The sequence below is a fragment of the Rana temporaria genome, chromosome 9 (assembly GCF_905171775.1).
Source record: "Rana temporaria chromosome 9, aRanTem1.1, whole genome shotgun sequence".
Taxonomy (NCBI): Eukaryota; Metazoa; Chordata; class Amphibia; order Anura; family Ranidae; genus Rana; species Rana temporaria.
In genome coordinates, this window is record NC_053497.1 from 130,372,857 (window position 1) to 130,388,304 (window position 15,448).

At 44.0% G+C, this 15,448-nt stretch overlaps 1 protein-coding gene across 4 annotated transcripts in view; it reads right to left on the reverse strand.

The window, feature by feature from the left end:
- The window catches only part of NSMF (NMDA receptor synaptonuclear signaling and neuronal migration factor), an 84,344-nt gene that overhangs the window by 38,373 nt on the left and 30,523 nt on the right, over positions 1 to 15,448 (reverse strand). For all 4 annotated transcript variants that reach the window (XM_040324510.1, XM_040324509.1, XM_040324508.1 and 1 more), the window contains exons 3-4: positions 3,050 to 3,538; positions 1,366 to 1,441 (exon numbers count right to left, since the gene is read on the reverse strand). In XM_040324510.1, coding sequence (XP_040180444.1) covers positions 1,366 to 1,441; positions 3,050 to 3,538 — 565 coding nt within the window. The remainder of the gene's footprint in view (positions 1 to 1,365; positions 1,442 to 3,049; positions 3,539 to 15,448) is intronic.

Here is a 15,448-nt window from a genome sequence, read left to right on the forward strand (position 1 = left end):
CAAAGTTTAAATTTGTTTTACTCTTTAAAAGTAGCTTTTCTTTTGATTCATGTCGAGGTGGCATAGCACTTCTTCATAACTTGATAAGGTAATGTAATATTGCTGTAAAAATGTAGAAAGAACTCAAGTAACTTTTTGTCCCATAGGACCCTTCCTGCAGCAAATATTTTGTTTTCATCCATCCTTGTCAAGGTATCATATTAGGCGGCTGCCTTGTCTGTGCAGAAAGATGCTGACTAGAGCAGGTTTGTTTCCAGTTTTTAAGGTTGGTCTCATTCTGTCAAGATCCATATATTTCTACTTATATAAAACTGCCATGTCAGCTCACTGGATTAAACACAGGTGTGTTTAAACAACAGTGCCGTCTTACGATGGCCGAGGGCATCTTCCTGACGATGTCAAAAGTATCTTTGACGTTTCAGCACAGCGGATCATCCAAATCGTAACTCTTCATGCCTACAATCCAAAGCTGTCGGCAAAACCTGTACTTAAAATTCTTGTTTCTGCATTGGAATTCTTGTATCACAGAAGCCGTATTTAAATGTAGCTTTTAGATCATAAATATTCATGCTCTGAAAGGGCAACTAAATACCCGACTAAATCCAACATATATAAAAACTGCTTTGACAGCCAAATGACTATTAAAGCAATTTACTCTGCTGGACTACTAAAAGCAGAATTCCATTAAAAGATTAAAAAAATATTAATAATAATAATTTAAGCGTCCAAGGTGCTTAAAAATGCAGCTTTTGTCTCCATACTCACCTCTTATCCAGCGCTGTCCTCCTCAGACTCAATGCACATTCATTCTGCCCAATCATCATTTAGAGCATCAAAAGCATCGCCAACATGACCTAAATGGGTGCCTAAACTCCTCTTATGCAGAGTACCTAAAGCATTATACTGTTAGAGCTGCCTTTTATGCACATGGCTGTTCACCACATGCTACAGCTCTGCCTTGCTATTATGGCAGCCACATTCACCAGCAGCCTGATCTGAAATTGTATTGGGATGCAGAGGATACATAGAAAGGACTTTAATGCCAAAATAAACAACCAGGCAGCATTTGAGTCAGAGATGCTGGCAGAGAGATCTCATTATTGGAGCAGCCAAGACAATAATAAGACAATATCAGTTGTGAGCTATAAGTCCTCAAATTAGCAAACACGGACACCTGTTATGGCCATTTACACATTTCTACCTGGAGTTCCTCTTTACTTAAGGAGTATACTTGAGATTATTAAACAGAACACAGTAATGTTTAAAGAACTTTTATCGCAAATATTTAGGGTATATTGACTAAAGAAAATTAGGTTTGTGTGCGTGGTGGGGTATCTGAGGGGACATTGGATTGGCTGTACTTACGCTTGCATAGTTGTGGTGGCAGTCTGAAAGGTGAAGAGATTTTCCTTAGGAAACCAAGTCCGTATAGGAACATCATCTGTAAAAAGAGGCAGATACAGTGAACAAACCTGCCAATACCTCCCAAGTCCAAGTGCAATCTTTATAAATTTTGGTTGTTTAGTAACCAATGATTGAATGAATAGTGTGTGCTAGAGCTGCACAATTAATCGTTGAGAATCACAATTCTTTTCCCTTCCCAATCTTCAAACCAGCATTTTCGCGATTCTGCAAAGTGCTTGTGGACAGCATTCCCAAAAGAGTTGAAGCTTCAAAGGGTGGCCAACTCAATATTGAACCCTATGGGCCAAGACTGGGATGCCATTAAAGTTCATGTGTGTGTAAAGGCAGGCGTCCCAATACTTTTGGTAATGAATATTGTGTGAATACTCTTTTTGGAGTTGGAGTAGACCACGTTTGAGTCCATTAAGGAGCAATTCAAGGCAACAAATGGAAAAAGAAAGGAGAGTTTAAATCTGGTTTGGAGCTTTAAAGGGGTTGTAAAGGATAGTTTTTTTTTTTAAATAACAAACATGTTATACTTGCCTCCACTGTGCAGGTCGTTTTGCACAGAGTGGCCCCCGAATCTGGTCTTCTGCGGTCCCTCGGCAGCAGTCTCGGCTCCTCTCTGCAAAAACGAACCCCCTTCATGAGAGCTCTCTCCCATGGGGGTTAGTTCTTGTGGGCGCGCTCCCGTGATACAGCCGGTGGCTATAGCCGCTCACTGTATCACTTGGCCCAGCCCCCCGTCACCCCACACGCCATTAAATGTGATTGACAGCAGCGCAAGCCAATGGCTGCGCTGCTATCAATCCATCCACTCTAGCCAATCAATGGCCAGACTGAGCGGAGAAGAGGACATCGGGGGCGAGCGCAGCAGGTGAACGGGCTCAGGTAAGTAAAACAGGGGGGCCCGTAAATGTCAGATGTTTTTTCACCTTAATGCATAGGATGCATTAAGGTGAAAAAACATGAACCATTACAACCCCTTTAAGAAATTTCTTATAACTTTATTATTATTACATCAATGTTTTTGCATGTGAAAGGCAGAAAGGATCCTGAGATAGATGCATTTAGGACTTCCTTCTCTGCATCTCAAGCAGGGGTTCCTGGGTCACCAACAAAAGTGGGATTGAGCAACTAGCTTACTTCTACAGGCAAGGCCCAAACACAGCTCTAATTCCAGGAAGAATGGTCCCACAGCTCTAATTCCAGGAGTCACTGTGTGGAACTCTAATGCCTCGTTTCCACTGAGCGGATCGGTACGGTTTGGTTCGGTTCGCTATTTTGGGTGTTTCCACTACGAAAGTGTGCCATTAAACCGAACCGTACCGGACCATTCTGGGTCCTGCTTCAGATGTGGGGCCATAGGAAATGGAACGGTTCCATTAGGGAGGAGATGCAATACATTCCACTGATTGGTGGACGTGCTAGGCATTTTTTCTAAATCCTGAATGGTCCCCGACGGTCCGATTTGCAGTGGAAACGCTCACGAGAATAGACCGGTCCATTCTAAACCGCTCCATTCTTACTGACCCGAACCGTTCCGTGCAGTGGAAACAAGGCATAAGTAATACATTTGCAACAGAAACCATATTGTGAAAAAGATCCATTTGTTACACAGAGAAGGCCTTTGTCTCTCACTCACCAGACACTCTGTCGATACTGTACATGCGTTCCAGCTTTTTCCTACGCCAACCGGATTCATTGGCTTGGTGCTGCTCCAGATCAAACGAGTGTTGGGCTGGCACCGTAAGCTTGGCACAGTTCGGGCACTCCTTGGAATTCTGCCGGCTGCCTGACCAGCTTTTTGAAGGCCTGGTGATATTGTGGGCGCTGCCTGAGTTTTGCAGGGGTTGGTGGTGATGACTGTAATGATGGGAGTGATGGTGCTCTCTCTCGTCTTGGTCTGGCTTCATCACCACCAGCTCCATACTATCGCTCTCATGGTCGGACAACATGGGCCTTTCTCCGGAGATGGTATAAACACGAGGTTTGGGGCCCTCGCTGGGCACCTTCTCTGTGTGTTCCTCCGAAAAACTTCGTTCTAGCTTGCTGTCAGATATGGCTGAAAGACGACGTTTGTTTTGAGACCCTTGGAGCATTTCTGGTGAATCCTCCTGCACAAGGAGATGGTCTGAAGGGAATTAAAAACACAAATGATTAAAAGGTGATTATGTAAAAGACCTTGTATTATGATTGGTAAAAAACACTAGTGTTGTGCGTTTATGAAATCTTTTAAGCATTTCTTATGTATAAATGTATTCTGGAAGTGCCATACATGAAGCTGAACTTCTGGTAAACCAATAAATATACAGCTGAAATGAATAAATGTTAACATTCCTGCAAAAAAAAGTATGTAATGCTAGACCAGCTCCATCACCTTGCTTTTCTATGATCGTTAAGTAAGGCAGCTTGGTCACCAATCTGACCACTGCTTACTAAGACGATGAAGGAGACTGATGAGGTCATCACTCTGCTCTCTTTAGATCAGTAAATTGGATTGAAAGAATTATGCAACCCATTGGTGCCCGATTATTGTGTTATCCCTCCCTCTCTCAGTCCTGCTGTGCAAGGGTTGAGAAAAAACGAATACTGTCAGTTTTGGGTATACAATTCATTGTATCAGGTATACAATTCAAAATATATTTTGTAAACTGCTGTATTCCAATCACATTTGAAACATTCCTAACCCCCTTTGCTTTGTTATTTAATCTTATTTTTGGAATTTATGTTTAACTTCAGAATACAGCGATCTCTGAAGGGTAAAAGGAGAAAAAGACAGTCGTATATCTTCAGATGTAACCAAGAGTCATGCTTTGAATAGTAACTCCTTAATATATGCCTTATCTAGTTCACTGCATGGCAGCATATGAATTGTATTGATTTATTGCAACCCTAAAGGAGACTGACGTAAGGGATAAGAGAAAGAAAGGAAGGGAAAAAGAGGGAGGAAAACTTGGGAAGGCATTTATATTATTTTCAATCTATTTCCATGTATATAATGACTAAATAGATTTTTTTCTTTTTAGTTAAAAAATATGAAATGCGGCATATGAACATTTTGTATTCTTCTTTTTAGCCAGCAGGTGGCACTTGAAGTTCATTTTCACATAATTTTTTCTGGCTTCCAATTGTCTGTTTAGCAGAAAAAATTCTTGGGTTTAAAGAATTCAATAGTGTAAGCTGAAATTTACACACAACTGAATCAGTCAGAGGAATTACACATTTCCCCTTCATTGTCCCCTAAGGCCGCTCCCTATAATGCTTCAGTTAGTGACAAATAGTTTGAAGGCAAACGGCTTCTACTGTGTTCTTCAACAGAAAACTTGGTGCCCTGGGAATACGAAGTCGCAGGTGCACCTTGTAAAAAATTTGTATTTGCAAACAAAGATTAAAGCAGACACATACAGTTCCTAACAATTTTAGAATTCACAATTAAAATCTTTGGTATTAGGTTAAAAAAATGTCTAAGACTTAAAAAGACATGCAGGGGAAAGTGACAGTGGCTCTGCAAAGGGCTTCCCTGAATACTCTTAAGGCCCTGTGCAAATCTCGCGCCAGCGGGAACTAGCGTTCCTGCTCGTGATTTTTAAAGCATGATATACACAAGTTTACGCGTGTTCCACATAGGGCACCCTAATCATTTGAATGGGCCAACCTATTCATGTCTATTGCCCAAAAGAAGCTCCTGCTCCTTTTTGGGTGACAAGTTTTTCATGTTTTTGTCGCGATTCTGTCGCAAGGACAATTGAAGCAAAATCGTAGCGCATTTGGGGTGCCATTAGGAATAATGCCACCCACATTTTGCTACGATTCGGAATTGTGGGCAGAATTGTGGCGATTCTATGCCCATATTTCCAAATCGCCTAATGTGAATGGAGTTTTATACTTGCCTTAGCTGCTATCCCTCCATGCTCCTCTGCAGTTGGTGTTTAAATGGGCGGTAGCTGTGACCAGGGGCAGCAGTGACACTGTTAATGTGATAATGCTCTGGCCTACTGAATAGCCGATAGCCCTTGGCACTGTGGCAGGGAAGCATGTGATATGCTCCCTTATACAAGGAAATGCACAAGTTGCCATTGCTGATTTTGTTTGTAAAGTACTAGGTTCCTGGCTAGTATTGGTACCAGAACAGGCATACTTTAGATCAACCTTTTGCAATACTCTGTATAGCAGGGGTAGGCAACCTGGGGCACTCCAGCTGTATTGGAATGGCATTGCAAGGCTGGCAGTTACAATTACTCCCAGAGGCATAAAGGGACTTGTAGTTCTGCAACAGCTGGAGGGCCCCAGGTTGCCTACCACTGCTGTATAGCAAAGCACAACCTAGGAGATAAGAGAGGCGGACAGTACTTGGAGTCAAATTCGGTCCAGCTACTTGCACATGTGCCCCAATAGCAGGCTGGGTGGGTGAATGGAAGGGAAGGGACCAACCTGCATTTCTCTAACTGTAGTAGGGAAAAGTCAGTTCACCTGGATGCCTGGATAGCAAAGTAGACCTCAAGACTGGATAGACAGAAATACAAATCCTCTGACAGGTAAACCCTCTGCCATGTACTGTTTGTATTTCCACTATGTATTTAGTGGTTTTCTTGGAGTTCACATCTAACTACTGGTGTATTTGTCGAAGCTTTGTGATATCCTATAAACAATACTGTTGTATTTTCAAAATGTCAAAGCCAGGGTAACGTGTAATTACAGTTGCTGTACTCTGTGATGATAGCATTGCTCAGAATTTTTAATTAAGAGAAGAGAATTGGTCTAATAATAGGTGGTGCCAATCATGCCAGCACTGCTGTGCTCTCCAAGCAGAAAGCACAACACAATGATTTAATGAATGTTTATGGAGGCGCCCAGCGTAGATGCGTTTTCATGTATACATTTATATATCCTTGCCACTTTTTCCTCTGCAGAAAGCAGTTGCCCATTTACATCAGTCCTGCCCCTGAAAAAAAAAAAAAAAGCTGAAGCGGGGCATAAATCAGACCGATTCCTCATGAGACTTGAGCCATAGGTGGTCTTTTTGGCACCCTCCCGCCCAACATCCTTCAATCTGAAAACCGAAGGAGCCAGGTGAGAACCTCTTGACCAAACAGCAGCTGCCTCCAAACAGATGCAGTTCAGGTATTCTGACAGCTACGGCTTCCAGCTGTCAGAATACAATAGCCGCTCCAACCACATTATTTGCGTGGATGGGGGAATTCATAGAGGCTTTTATTCTAAAATGGCTTATTGAAGCTTTTAGTATTTTATAAAACAGTAATGTTTTAGAACAATAAATGGCTCAATGAGCAATAACAATTTTTTCTGGTTTGCATTAAATAATCTTCAGATCAGCTACTAGTAAGTGGCAGTGCAGCGTTTATTTCTGCGCTGCTCTCTTCCATGCCCTTTCATTTGGTGCCAGTTTCTTGGTGTCAGCAGCCAAGGGGTCAGCCGCTTGCGGTGGGACAATAAGACAGTACGGGAAGGCTGAATAAACATGATCCTTGTAGCGGTATTTCAAGTTGGCGCGGAGTTAATTAAAACTCGAGTAGCAATAATTAAATCCAGCTTAGGTGCAATCTCCGCTCACAGCTTTCAGTGCTCTGTAGCATAATAGAGAAGGAAAGGAGCGTTTTGTAACCAGTACATAAGGGAACATTCCCATCATGTAGAGGGGTTGTATACCACATTTACTTATCTTCGTCATACTGTGCCGTACTTTGCACAACTGCATCATTCCCTGTGCCAGGGAGCTTACAATCTAACATCCGAGGCATACAAACTGATGCATGCATTTTAGAACCTGGTTAAACTATAAAGTCTTTTGAACCCAAGACCTGCTAGGATAAAGCTGAACTCCAGACTTAGATAAAAGAGGCAAATTAATGCAGCTCTGTAATCAATAATACATAATTAAGGCTTCATTTAGACATACAGCATTTAGGCGTCAAAAATGCATGGTTGAGCCCTGCTTTTGCTGCCTACCAACCACCCCCACTCAAAGTGTTACTAAACCCACAACAGTAAAATCAGTCTGAATGCAGGAAAGCCTTCTTGTCATACTCACTGTGGAACCTAATGGGGTTAATCCTGTGCATTGTGTAAAAAGGCTGTTTGATCCTGTCTTTTCGCATGCTCTCCTTTTTCCACAGTCCCCAAACCATCTCCTGATTGAACCCAGCCTTGGGGAAAGCTGCACAAGCTCAGTTTGGTGTGTATTGATAGAGGATTTTTTATATTTTTTTTCTTGGGAGGGTGCATGTGATCAGCACAGGGCCAATCAGCACTGTCCAGACAGAGGGTCAGTGGGGTCCTGGAGACTCATAGGACAGTCAGGGGAGAATGAAAACTTCTCCTACAAATTTTTTTTAACAGAAATCTCCTACAAGCTTTAACCAGACACTGATAGAAGTCACAAGACTGCTATCAATACTGCAGATGAGAAAAGGTATTTAGCAGTTTATGCTTACTAAAACTATTGCATTTCTATGTTCTGCGTACTGTGGGAGACCAGATATAGCAAATGCAGGCTCCTGGGTTTAGCAACACTTTAAGCTGCAATAGCAGTGAACAGGGGTGTTTACATGCAGGGGTCGCAATGCTTCACGCCCGTGGCAATGTTTTTGCAATCATTGGGTGGCAAGCCCGATGAACGCAACACGCTGACTTGTTATTGGCTTCCTGCGGTTTACTATACAGCAAAGAGAGTGGGAGAGGCAACTCAAGGAGTAATGGTGCTATAGTGCCTCGTGCTCAGTGTCCCCCAGACAGGTTCTCCATCAATCGACTTCCTCCCATTTTGGACAGACAGCACAGGACCACTTGCAAATTGTAGACTCAGTCTGCCTACCGAGTCTACGAGGTAGATCAATGCTCCGGACCAACGTTGTCCTGGAGCCAGGAACACTGCAACACACACACCCCGGCCAGGAGGGCCACACACGAGGGTGGTGGGACGACTGCCAAGGTGGAAGGCGGCAGGGCGGCGACCCCGAACCAATGGCGTCTGCTCCCTAAATACCCCTCCCCAGCATGCACAGCGAGGCGATTAACCCTCCTGATTGGCTGCCAAAGAGAAATATCCACATGACCCTGATTCTACTGCTGCCACCTACCGCCCGGGGGTACCTGAAGTCCCCAGACAGGAGGATAGGCAAACAGTACAGCCAGAGCTGGAAAAGAGGCCTTAAATTTAGCCAAATAAACCTGGTCAGAGTCAATTAACTATCTGACCCCCTTCTAAATTAACAACAGCACCTGCTATGAAAGTAGCCAGGCGCTACCGTAATATTTCAGTCATGGGAGGATTACTGTTAGACGAAATGCGATAATAGACCTCCTGCTGAGATGCCAGGGAACTGACAGATGCTGTGTTATCTTGACAGTATGGCCAATTGTAAAATGGAAATAGCTCTGTAGCTCTTGTAGCTCTGTATTGTAACTGCCCTCACCATTTTGCTTTATCATGTACTTGCGGTAAGGTTTCATAACCTGCTGCATGACTGTCAGATTCCTACACTTTTCTGTTTTAGAAATCTTTTTCTCTTTCACGCAATGTTTGTCCAAAAGAGCCATGAAAATCCTTCAAAGTGTTGCAATAGGATTTTCAGCTTCTTTTCTCCTCTCTCTGACACACACATGGGCATCTGCTCCATAGGGCGAGGTACAGACAGCCCGTGGCTCTCCTCTCCCTGTCACAGCGCTGCTGCTCCATTTACCAGAGAACTCGACAGCGGCGCTGTGACAGGGAGAGGAGAGCCGCGGGCTGTTTGTACTGTAAATCTCCCCCGATCGCCCCCTCCCCTCTCTGTCAGCTGAAGCTAGAAGAAAGAGAGCGGCTCTAATTGGATTCACTGTGCCGCCGCCTTGCTTCCTGCTTTCCTCACCATGATTGGCCACAGCAGAGGGCCAATCAGAAGACATCATGGGAAATGTAGTCCCTTAAGAGTTGCGGCCCCAGCATGTCCTCAGACACCATGCTAAAGCCCCCAGCATGCAAGCACTCTGCTGGGGGGGTTAAAAAAGGAAAAAAGAGAATACTGTGCTCATGCTGGGGGAAGCCAGAGAGCCACGCTGTACCCGCACCAACCAGAGAGCCACGCTGTACCCGCACCAACCAGAGAGCCACGCACCAACCAGAGAGCCACGCACCAACCAGAGAGCCACGCACCAACCAGAGAGCCACGCACCAACCAGAGAGCCACGCACCAACCAGAGAGCCACGCACCAACCAGAGAGCCACGCTGTACCCGCACCAATCAGAGAGCCACACTGTACCTACACAACCAGAGAGGGAGCCCCGCTGTAACTGCACCACCAGAGAGGGAGCCCCGCTGTAACCGCACCACCAGAGAGGGAGAAAGACTGAGCAGCTGCCAGGGTACAGGCATGCTACACTACTGACTAAAGTCACCCCAGGCAACCCAGAGTGAGCGAACGTCCAGCCAGAGGGATCACTGTTGCGCTTTTACCAGGTCTGGTAAGAGGGCCTGTTGGCCATTATCCATTACTGTTCCTAGGGACTGAGCCATTAGGAAGTGTCTAACCTGATATCCTCCCATCTATGCTGGGGGCAATTATTGCAGAAAATGACACCAAATGCTGGGAGTTTTTAGTGAGGAAACTGACACCAGTGCTGAGGGTCATTATTATGTACATTGGTACAGATGCTGAAGTTTTTATTCTAGAAATCTGCACCGATGTGGGGGGTTATTATTGTTGCTACTGACACCAATGCTGGCGATTTTTAATGTGGAAACTGACAGCAAAGCTGGAGATTGTTATTGCAGAAACAGGCACTGATCCTGGGGGTTGTTATTTCATTGGGGGGGGGGGGGGGGGCCTAAATTTTTTATGATATTGTTATTCAAAGTTCCTAGTTGCTTGAAAGTTGCATCAGGTTTCTCAAACCTTTGCATGTCTGCGCTTTATGTGATAATGACTAAGCTCCTCCCCTTCATGACACTGTCAAAAAGGGACCGAGCATGGATGACCTCAAAATGATGCCCCCCCCTGAAAAAAGTTCAGCGGACGCCCATGGACACACAGTTGGTGAATGGTAACAGAAACATAAATTCTCAGCTGGAGGACCAGTTCGGCCAAAAATCAAGTCTGGTTTATGCTACAACTTCCTCCAGGATACAGAAACACAACTATATGGCCATATCACCTGGGCATGTATATGTATTTATTTTCTTCCCAAATCTCTAGCAATCCCTCCAATTTTCTTATCTCAGTCATCATTGGGTATCATCTAGATCCTCACGGAATTAAAGCTGAACTCCAGTCTGTACAACTACTGTCTACATACAAGAGGCATGTGTATTCTTATATAAATCTTGTATATCTTCCAGATCTGTGCAGTAATGCAGCACTCCTGTACTATATCTCTGTGCAGGAGTTCCCTATAATAAAGACCAGTCACTGCTGATCTCTCTCTTTGTGCAGGGTGACTGGTCTTGTATCCACCCCCTCTGGTAGTTTTCTGTAGGCAGCCTGCAATGGGTGGAGCCTGCTGGGTCCTTCCCACAGCTCTGCTCTCAGCACAGACTATGTACCAGATGATTTGAGTTTGCAAATGCATTAGGTGTAAACACATTGGATTTGCTGTATACCCTTTGTGGCTATTGAGAAAGGCATTTACTGTAAATGAAAAAAATGTGTGCCTGCAGTTCAGCTTTAAATGTAAAGCCAACATTTTTATTTTTTGTCGTTTTGGATGGGTAAAAGGGTAAGAACACTTGTCAGGTTTTTACTGCTGTGATGTGTACACTAGGGAGATTTACTCTCACTATTGGGGTGCAGCGTGGTGGGGGAGACAATAAATCTCACACGGGCTGGTGCAATAAAACTCAGTGGGAAAGCTACCCAGTCAGGTACACTCAAAGTTCCAATGGCATGACGGGAACAAATTCCAGCCGGAATGACAGTGTCTGTTAAGGGGGTGCAGAATGTGGCCTGGTTGTCTAGTGCCCAACCAGCAAAGAGATTGTGACCCTACGCTTATCCTCCTTGCCAGGAACCTTTTTCAAACGCTAGTCCTGACCCTAACAGATGTGGTATGTGTCCCTACTCTCTCGCAAAAAGTGTGCAAACCAGGGACTTAAATAGGCTCTGGTTGATCCATGATGGCTGCTTGTGCTTGAGCCACATGGGGCAACAGCTTCCAATGGAATTGTTTCCCCTGTGACCAGGAAATCTAGTTCCTCCTGGCTCCCTCTCCAACAACAGCGCCCCCTGTTGTGGGGAACATGGACTATTGTCCCTGGTACAGACTGTTATGGGAAATTCAACATTTGTGAGCAGTCACAAGAACAGACCATGAAAAAAAAAAATCTTCAAATAGACACACAGCTCTGATGACGGCTGTCCAAGAAGGGAATTCCTCTCTGTAGGGTTTTTCTTTCACTCCCTGATGCATCTCAGGGACAGGAAATAAAAGGAAATCTGCCCAAGGGCGTCTACTCTATCCAAAACCAAAAAGAGCTTAGGTTTTACCTTTGGTTATAAAAACAATCTCTTTCCTAAGGTCTAGGTTTGTACATACAGCATTTTTAGCTAGAATGGAACTATTTTTTTCAATTTTCTGTTCTCGGAAGCAACGCGCAGAGACGCCAAAACAAATATTTACCTTTTAGACATCTTGCTGGTCAGTGATTGTCACTCAAGGTCACAGCAACAATGCACAAAGAGATCCCAAAACACTTGTTATAATTATAACTGGGAAACAAAGACATCGGTGTAACATTAGACCCGACTATTAAAACATTACGGGACGTGAACAATGGGACATTTTAGGTAGGATCTTGCCTTGGATCCAAAGAACAGGATGTGAACATAGCAGGTTTTAAGCGGTTATATACACTTGGACATACTAATGCTTCCCTTATTTGGCCTGTAATAAAAAGGGTTTTTGTTCGAGTCTCCCCTTACTGAGTCTCCGCGGCACACAGAACGCCGTAAGGAACACAAAATTGCAAGTTTGCATCCTGGACGTACACAGAGCCTTTTGTGTGCTCTACAGAATGAGCCAAGGCCAGGAGCGAATTAACTTTTGTAAAGCCTAATTACTCGTTTCAATCAGCAAAGAGAGCATGTTGCAGGGACGGAACCCTGCTGGGGAGCTGGATAATGAGATAAACAGATCAATGTAATTAGTTCCAATAAATGCCTTTTCTTTAAATGTACAGATGTTCCCTGTTGGAGTATTGCATGCTGTATGAGCGGGCAAGAGGGCTTGGCAAGCAGTGCCTTTCTACAACCAGAATGAGCAGCTGCTCTGCTATTTTACATAGACGCTCCCTGAGTCCTTTTTTTTTTTTGTTGCAATTTGGGGTTTTTGTGGACAACCTTGAACTTTTTCAGCATGTTCACAATACAGTGGGAGACATTCATGAAAACCACAAAAAGGAAGAGACAATGGTACACAACCATGGGGCCAGTAATAGTTATTGTTGTTGTTAAAGTATAACAAAAGGCAAAGCACTGGTGACCTTGGTGACAACCAGAGATTTCTTTTCACTTTCGGTTTTGGCTTTAGGACAGGTGAAGTGAAATCTCCTGAATGGGACACATACTGCAAAAAAACAAAAGAAAACCTGCGCTAACATCCACTCCACACCTTTAATTTTCATACATTGAGGAGGGTGTACAGCCTGCGGCATGGGTGCTCAACCTGTGGCCCTCCAGCTGTTGAGGAATTACAAGTCCCATGAGGCAATGCAAGGCTTACAAGCATGACGCTCAAAGTATGAGGCATGATGGGACTTGTAGTTTTGCTGGGGGGCCACAGGTTGAGCACCCATGGCCTATGGCAGGGCTCGACAAATCCCGGTCGCCAGGGCGACTAGAAATAGGGCCCTGGCGACTTGGCTTGGAAGGGGGGCACCATCTGGTGGTGAGCCGTTGGTATTACAAGTTAAGCATTACAAGTTAAACAGCAAGTCTAATGCTATTTTTCACTATTTTCACTGCCATCTTCTTCCCTCTAATTAGAACCCCCAAACATTATATATATTTTTTATCCTAACACCCTAGAGAATAAAATGGCGATCATTGCAATACTTTGTCACGCCGTATTTGCGCAGCGGTCTTAAAAGCGCACTTTTTTTGTGAAAAAATTACACTTTTTTTAATTAAAAAATAAGACAACAGTAAAGTTATCCCCATTTTTTTTTTTTTATAGTATGAAAGATAATGTTACGCCAAGTAAATTCATACCCAACATGTCACGCTTCAACATTGCGTCCGCTCGTAAAATGCCGACAAACTTTTACCCTTTAAAATCTTCATAGGCAACGTTTAAAACAATCTACAGGTTGCATGTTTTGAGTTACAGAGGAGGTTTAGTGCTAGAATTATTGCTCTCGCTCTACCAATCGCGGCGATACCTCACATGTGTGGTTTGAACACCGTTTACATATGCGGGCGCTGCTCACGTATGTGTTCGCTTTTGCGCGCAAGCTCGTCGGGACGGGGCGCGTTTTCTGGCTTCTAACTTTTTTAGCTGGCTCCTAGATTCCAAGCAAATTTGTCAACCCCTGGCCTATGGAGACACTGTGTAAATCCAAAGTAGACAAAAGCACAAGCACTCCAAAAATGACAGATCACGCATTGCTTTATGCAGCAAATAAGTGTACAACCACCAATGTTTTGGAGTCATAATGGTCCCCTTTGTCACAGTGACAGGGATTATTGTTTGAAATTCTGTATATAGCCCTACAGAATAGACAGACCGTGCACAGTCCACATGGGCTTTTCATGGGCAGACAGAAAACATGAACTTTATTCAGAGAAAAGGCACAGAGTTTCCCACAGAGCAGCTACAAACTTAAACACTGCCATCTACTGGTTGAAAATTATATCTCTACCAAATGCTGATGTACAGTAGTTGTTTCACAAAATACCATTCTGTATTCCAACAGTTATAACCCTCTTACTGTATCCAAAAGGGGAAAAAAAGCCTAGTTCTACTTTAAAAGAAAAAAACTGCGAGTGAAGAGGTACAGACTGCCACACATGCCTTGGCCTAGGAAAACAGGGCTACCAGATGTAGCACATCTACATTCTGTTATCTGTGTATAATAAAGGATCCAGACTGCCCTCTTGGCTACCAGAACTGCCCAGCCAGATCCCCATTGTTGCTGTCCCTGTGTAGTCCATACAAATTTCATGGCTAAACAGTGTATACTATGTACCTACAGTTCACCAACTCTGGAAGAGAACTACAGCTTGCCCACCTCTCCTAGAGTCCGTAATTCTAGATGAAATTACAAAGTTGGCAAGTTTCAGGCCTCTCCACCCCAGACTCTGCTTGCATTGAGTAGTTATGACATCTTATTAGTGTATGACCAAGCCTGATGTTGACTGGGGTTGTGGCATAAAATAGTTGGACTAGGGGGCAGAGGGTATAAATTTGTCACTGATCACATAGTGTAGCTTATTATATTGGTATTTTTATATGGCCTTAGAGAAAACCTGCACTGAGAAATATGAAGGCTGCCACTGCTAACCTCCTAAGAATACCAGATGTCGGGTTTAAAGAATAAGTTCACCTATTGTAACATGTTGCACCCATATCCAGGGTTCAGCATGTTACAGATGCGCCTGCCCCTGATCCCCTGTTCTGACAGCTAGAACCCCCCCCCCCCCCCGCGCTAGCTGTCACAATCTGCAAAGAACGCAGCCAAGTGGGGCTCCGCCTGTCCGGCTGTGTCATCTATTTACCGTGTTCTGTGAATGGGAACACTACAAGATCCAACAGCCTTTGCAGTTGTCGGCTTGTAGTTCTTCATGAGCACTGCGGCAGTTCATTAAGTCTTCCTGTCACAGTGTAACTGACTGGCCATATCAGAGGTATGGCCAAATAGATATACAGACAGTATGCCGGACCATTGCATTACACCCATGATCTGCTGATTGATATATATCAATAATTTTTTTTTTTTTTTGTAAAGGTGAACTTATCCTTTAAAGCTGAATTCCAGACAAAAGTCTAAAAACCGAGTAAACGCATACTGTGTTTCCCCAAAAATAAGACCTTCCCCGAAAGTAAGACCTA